The sequence below is a fragment of the Triticum dicoccoides genome, chromosome 6B, assembly GCF_002162155.2.
Source record: "Triticum dicoccoides isolate Atlit2015 ecotype Zavitan chromosome 6B, WEW_v2.0, whole genome shotgun sequence".
Classification (NCBI taxonomy): domain Eukaryota; kingdom Viridiplantae; phylum Streptophyta; class Magnoliopsida; order Poales; family Poaceae; genus Triticum; species Triticum dicoccoides.
Window position 1 is genome coordinate 585,440,710 of NC_041391.1, and position 6,488 is coordinate 585,447,197.

The 6,488-nt window shown below is 47.1% G+C and overlaps 1 protein-coding gene across 1 annotated transcript; it reads right to left on the reverse strand.

The window, feature by feature from the left end:
• Positions 1 to 750: 750 nt before the first annotated feature.
• Positions 751 to 3,458, reverse strand: LOC119323844 (shikimate kinase 1, chloroplastic-like). Its single transcript, XM_037597551.1, has 10 exons — positions 3,091 to 3,458; positions 2,720 to 2,766; positions 2,552 to 2,606; positions 2,381 to 2,453; positions 2,175 to 2,262; positions 1,927 to 2,009; positions 1,707 to 1,836; positions 1,366 to 1,444; positions 1,173 to 1,237; positions 751 to 1,061 (listed from the first exon to the last, which is right to left on the reverse strand). The coding sequence occupies exons 1-10, from the start codon at positions 3,293 to 3,295 to the stop codon at positions 969 to 971; spliced, it is 918 nt and encodes a 305-aa protein (XP_037453448.1). The 5' UTR covers positions 3,296 to 3,458; the 3' UTR covers positions 751 to 968.
• Between the last annotated feature and the right edge of the window lie 3,030 nt (positions 3,459 to 6,488).

Genomic DNA, 6,488 nt, shown 5'->3' on the forward strand with positions numbered 1-6,488 from the left:
TGAAAGATCTTGTCTCTGCCAGACACCATTTGGCAGGCATGCCATGAGTCTCCCTACGTTATCCAGGAAAAAGTTTGGCAACAATTCGAGCAAACATTATAGCCAATCCACATTCTTTCCCCTTGTTTAGTGATGCCATTGTGCAACAAAAATCCCTGGTCACTAGGACTTCGCAGTGCCAACTACTCCCTCTATTCACAAATACTTATAAGATGTTTTAGATATTTCAACATGGACCATATACTGATTGAAATGAGCGAACAAACACACTAAAACGTGTCTATTTACTCCTACATCCGATTCAAAAAAGATAGTTAGAACATATATCCGTAGCTGCCCTACCCTGGATAATAACAATTGATCACTTGCTGCACCGACGCAGGTTGTACTACTGAGCTTGCTATGGCCGTAGGTGCCTTGCACCGGATAAGCCATCAGCTGCCCTATCCTCTTGTCCTTATGTAAAAAATGATCTTGCAATCCAATTATGTAACATATTCAGGACGAGACATTTGGCCACTGCGTATGGGCGCCTCCAGATCTATTAGCAATCAGGCCACGGGGAACAGTGTCTCCGTTCGCCCCTAGCCAGGCCCCAGCGGTCCTATATCTATATGGACGACGATGCTTGTCCTAAATTGGGCGGTCCTGCCGGTAGGTCGGAGGACGAATTGGCGTACCAACCCGTGACGCTGACCGGGGACCGACCAACCCCTATGACCCGGGGCTTATCCAATCCAAGGAGGCAAAGAAAGGAAGGTGACATATTGTTTTCATCAAGCCAGGGGGGAAGCCAGGGTTCTTTCAACCAACAAGGATCTTTGTATTAGCTAGCTCCATTATTCCGCCATTTTACAGCTTACAAAGAAAAGAGATACTCCAGCTTCCTCCTTGTCGACACAACGAACGAATAACTCAGCTGCGCTGGGCCGCGCCGCGCCCTACATGGTGCAAAAAGGATTCATATCCTACAAGGTATGTATCCTTTGAGCTTGCGATTCCGTTTGTGAGTCGGCGACGGCGGTGTCTTCTACGACAAAGCTCTCGATCTTGTGGAGCGACTGCAGAGCGACAAAGATGTCATGTTCAGGCACTTGTGGAATGGAAACAGAAAATTTTGTGTGGCACCCAAACGACTAGACGGCCATAGAAAGGGTTTCTCTTTTTAATACCTCGAGAGCAATATCAATCGGTGTCAGCTTAGAGACGTCGTCATGGCCCAGCTTAGATGCGATCTCTGCAAATGGTAAATGCAGATTTGTTATTCCTTGGAAGCCCCGTGCATATGTGATCGATGATGATCACATGTTCTGATATTCGATAGATTGAAAGGCGTGGGTTTGGTGTTTATTATGGAGATCATACCTTCGAGGGAAACTCTGACATCAGCATTTGCATAAGCATCGCCCCTTTGCTCCGCGAGGGTGCTGAGTTTCGAAAAGGCCTAAAGATAGAAGGAATTCAGTCGGTCAGTCATACCAACACTAACAGAGAATGCGGAGAAATGTACAGTAATACAACAAATAAAAACTTGTATTCCTGTGATACAGCTCGTGTATATGGATCTTTATTGAAGTCCTCTGTTTCGAAACAGAATAGAAGAAAAACACAGAGCCTTGAAAAAAAATTCACTACTAGCCCAAATTAATCTACCTTATTCATATCCATATTCTGATACGGCAAAAATTTAAAGATCAAGAAGTTACCATTGTGTATGGATCGCCGGATGGTTGATCTAGAAGAGGACGCGAGGCAGTCCCCACTTTAGCAATACGCCTTGCAAGAGCTTCCAACGGCACATCCAACCAAACAGATAGGCCCTTCTTCATATTTTTCCTGATAATACAAGAGATCACAACGTTATCTATCAGCAAAAGAAAAGGGACAAACTATTCCACTAGGAGAAATAGGGTCAACTCAAAATACCAGTTAACTGGTCGGATAACAGCACCACCTCCAGTTGCAACAACTAATCGCCGCATTGAGGACAAATCCCTCAAGACGCTACTCTGGAAAGCATAAAAGAAGATAACATCAGCACTTGGGTCTCAAAAAAGGAAAAGAAAATAAACTCATATGTCAAAGCTTCCCATTTAGATCACTAGTAGCAAATGAAAGCTACAGTACAAATCAGAAGGATCAAGTTATTAACAGATGAATTCAGCAACCGTTACCTCATTATCCCTGAAGAAGGCTTCACTGTGAACCTTGAAAATTTGAGCAACTGAAGGCATGCCAACAGCTTGTTCGACCAATTTATCACTGTAAAAGTTGCAGAGTAAAACAAACCTTGCCATTAGTATCCATGCATCAGTACAAGCATCAAGATTGACTTTCCTTTTGCAAACTGCTATTGGTAGATTCATGAGAGAACACAAACCTGTCGAAGAATGAATAACCCAAAACTTCAGCCAAGATCTTCCCCACCGTACTTTTGCCCGAACCCATCATACCTGCACACATGTATTTACTCATCAGTCCCAAATACAGAACTTTAAGCAGTGACTTGGCCATTTTCAGTACTCATAATTTAGAAGGATCGAGAACTAACCAACTAGGTAAATGCACCGACCATTCAACTGGAAAAGAACCTCTTCTGATTTTCTCTGAAATCAAATTGGAAGCGTATTAGGATGGCGGCAAAAATATATGCACACTCCAGCATCGAGTCTGGTTATGTTTTGCGTTTTCTAAGGAAATTTAGAATATTATTCAATACCTTCAACAAGAGGGCATCGTCAACGGAGTTATGCAAGTTCTCATGACCTGCAGAGGCACAAGATTAACGGAGAAAATGTCAATTCCACTGAATCTCGTCAACGCATAGATCACACGCTAAGTTTTTTTTTTTACTGCTCTCTCATAAGGGCAAATCATGTCATACACCTTTTCTCTTCCCCATTCCTACTCCCCAGTAATCCCAATCGATTTGACATCCCATTCTTTCCTTCCTCCCAAACTCAACACCTCCCAACACAGACACAGAAAAAACGCGCTAAAATTGGGCCCAGATGGCGTCAAACTTTCAGCCAAATCGTACTAATCTAACAAGCAGCACAAAAGGGGAAAAAGGGAGGAGGATGTATCTACCTCCTCCGGACGATTTCTTGGCGCGGAGCGGGACGACGGGCTTGGCCCCGCGCGCCCGCACGGCGGCCGGCGACCCCACCAGATCACTGACCCGCAAGCTCACGACCCGAGCCCCGCTCTCGCCGCCGTACATCGAGCTCCGGCGGCGGCCGGAGCCGAACCCCGCGGCCCTCGACTGCAGCGCCAGCCCCACGCCCGCCTCCATTGCTCGCCGGTTGCTCTGCGGCGGCCACTACGCGGCGATGCGATCGGCTACGGCTCTCTCGCGCTTTCGGCAGGTGTCCGGTGGCTGCTGGGGGGCGGCGAGTGGTGGAATCGCAGCGGAAATGTGCGGGCTTGAAATAGCGGGGGTGCGCGTGCACATCTGCCGGCAGCGCAGGACGCCCAGACGCTGCCGAGTAGTTGCGTAATCTGGACGTGAAATTACCGCGCTGCCCGTCGGCCTTTGACTCGGCATACCTATCGTCCCAGCCTGCCCCCTCTTGCTCTCTTCGGCTGTCATGGGTCAGGGGCATTTTGGTCAGAGAAATAACAAGTGGGGGGATCGAGCGGTGGATTTAGTAGGGAGATGACTCACCTACCGTGAGGTGCCACGACGGACTGACGGGGTTGGTGTGGAGCGCGGTATCTGGAGAGGATCGTGCCATGGACGGCTGTAGAATCGTAGAGGTGACGGCAGACCGTCCCCAGCCGTACATCTTTTCGCAGCCTACCAGCAAATGCCTCCTTCTTTTTTTTGTTTGGGATATCCCAAATGTTTTCAGTTAACTCGAATGATTTGAAGATTGCTGATCACGCCTGCCGCACGGTATATCCCAAATGTTTTGTGTGTGCAAATTTCATCCGTGACAATGTATTTTAGGGCCCGTGCTCGGACATCGGACAGGTGGAGGAGGCCCTAGTCGACTGCTTAAACATTGATTCTGCTACGCACAATAAAATGTCGTGTGCTACAATATATTTTTCCGGTGTATGCAACATTGTTTTAAGATTTTTCTTCAAACTGCTCAGAATTGCTGATACATGCTACATTTTTTAATGTATAACAATAAATATTTAATGCTTGGTGCAAATAATTGAGAAAATCACTCATTTATGCAACACAGAAGCCAATGTATGTGGTGCCGTGAAACAACTTTGCAGCATGAACACAATCCTCACAACGGAGGTTCGGGACATTGCAACATGTCACCCACATGTATGCAATAAAATACATACAAACTTGCAACGTATCAAAACATCCAATTCCACATTTAGGGTGTGTTTGGTTGCAGTTACGAACTGGAATGTCACGGGTCCAACCCATTCCTGGGCCTCGTTCTCATGTTTAGTACATAGATGGAACGATCACGTTCCCATAGACCGAATATTCGGTCCAATTCGGAACGGTGTGAGACCTCCAAAATGAGCGGAGGATGTGGAACCGGCTTTCTCCTCACACTCCCGGCCCCATCGCATCTCCTCCCTGCTATGCCGCCACCACCTCATCCATCTCTATCCATCGATATGCGTCCCATCGTCCCTCCCCAATTCTTTCCCTTGAAGTCGCCTGACTCGTTCCTCTCTCGATCTGCAGCACAACAGGGAAACATACCTCCTCCTCCTCCTCTCTCTCTCTCTCTCTCTCTCTCTCTCTCTCTCTCTCTCTCTCTCTCTCTCTCGCTCGCTCGCTCTCTCTCTGGCCACATGGCGGCGGCGAGGTGAGCCAGGGCGATGGGGAAAGAGGAAGTTCATGGTTGTTGGGGCACGCGATGTGCAGGGAAGTCGAGCGACGATTAGCAGGGAGGCTGGGCGGCAGCGGTGGGCATGGAGCGACACATTACTCCCGCCCTCTGTCAGCATCCCTTCCTCAATGCCCTCGAACGAACAGGTTGGCTAGTACTAACATAGCAATGGAACTTGTAGCACAAGAAGGTGGCTAGCAGCAAAGAGGAGAATCAACAGCGGCAAGTAGCGGTGAAATTTGTTGGATGCGAGATGATCCACTCCGCAAATATCGATCGAAACTTGAACCCTTGTATAGGTATGCCATTTTAGAAAGCACAACAATGGAAATGGGTAGTCAGTATTGGTATAAGATCTATTCCCATGTTCCGATCTTTTCATTTTATGTACCCATTTCTTGGGTAAAATCTCCCAACTATATTGGAAAATGGATTGGTTATCCATAAATGAAAATAAAGAAAGCTTTATTTTGGTTCCGCTTCTTGCTCTAAGCAGAAAGACTTGTCGGAAATCGCCGGTTGAACAACAACTGCTGAAAAACTGTTGTTGTACGAAACTATGAATGCATAGTGTAGTTCTTATTCTTCCCGTAAGGATGTTTTTTGCCCTCTACACAAATTGAATCATAGTATTGCAATGTCCTATGTGTTGGTGATATACAAATGGAACTGTGAGGTGACTCAATCAATTTGATTTCATCATTCTTGTACAGGAGGTGAGGCGACCCAAATTTATTTAATTTCATCTACCAACCAAACAGTAAAACGAATCCGTTCCATCCCACCTAATTGCATCTACCAAACACGGTAATGGAACCAACCCATTCCATTGGAATGGAACCATGACATTCCATTCCACCTGGTTCTCAAACCAAACACATCCTTAGAATGTCAAAATAGTTAACACTTTACAACCAAATTTTGGACCATTGACCTTGTTGTCTCAACCTCAACGTGTTCGTCTAACCCGAGCCCCTCCATCGCCAGATATGGTGAGGCAGGGGCGCATTCCCCCTGCTCCCCTGGCACCCCTGAGCTTAGAGGCATGAAGGTCTTTAGACCGCTCCAACTTGAGGTTTTTGATGGCAAAAATTTCCCATACAAATAGGGGAAGAGGAGTGGAAGACTAGTAGAGGAGGAATGATGAAGGAGGAATTTCATAAGAGAAGAAACTACCCAGGAGGAGCATCTCCCCGCCGAGGAGCGACGAAAAAGGAACCATAGTGAAAAGAAGATGATAGGGAAGGAAGCACTCGAAAAAGTTGTGTGAAGAGAAGACATTTGAGCACTGAGACACATGATGCAGCTTGCGCAAAGCAGACACTTTCGGACACGGGGTGAAGGGGACTAGGGCATCTCGAACATTAACCCTCAAACCTTACGAACCGAGCAGTTCGAATGTAGTTTGTCATCCAACACGGCACGCCATTGGTCCATGGGCCAGTTAGGTTGTCCGTTTTCCCGCAAACCGGATGCAAACCAGGGGGTCTTTGTGGGCATGCGTACTGTAGCCACGTACAACACCTGACACCCGAGTCCCACAAAAATTCCTCTCAATCCAATAAACCTTCTACGCACGAAGCAGATGCCATACATTCATGCCGGTAAGCGGCGCTCCAAAGAGGACGCGACTCCACAACATTGATGCCACTGACACGACCGAATGAGCGAGCG

Bases quoted from the DNA above. Each gene is read 5' to 3' on its own strand.
- LOC119323844 (XM_037597551.1), bottom strand. From the start codon at position 3,295: ATGGAGGCGGGCGTGGGGCTGGCGCTGCAGTCGAGGGCCGCGGGGTTC. The intron at 2,454-2,551 runs GTTAGTTCTCGA...ACATGTGTGCAG, and splicing joins TCGGTGCATTTACCTAGTTG to GTATGATGGGTTCGGGCAAA. The intron at 1,837-1,926 runs GTATTTTGAGTT...TTGTATTATCAG, and splicing joins GTTATCCGACCAGTTAACTG to GAAAAATATGAAGAAGGGCC.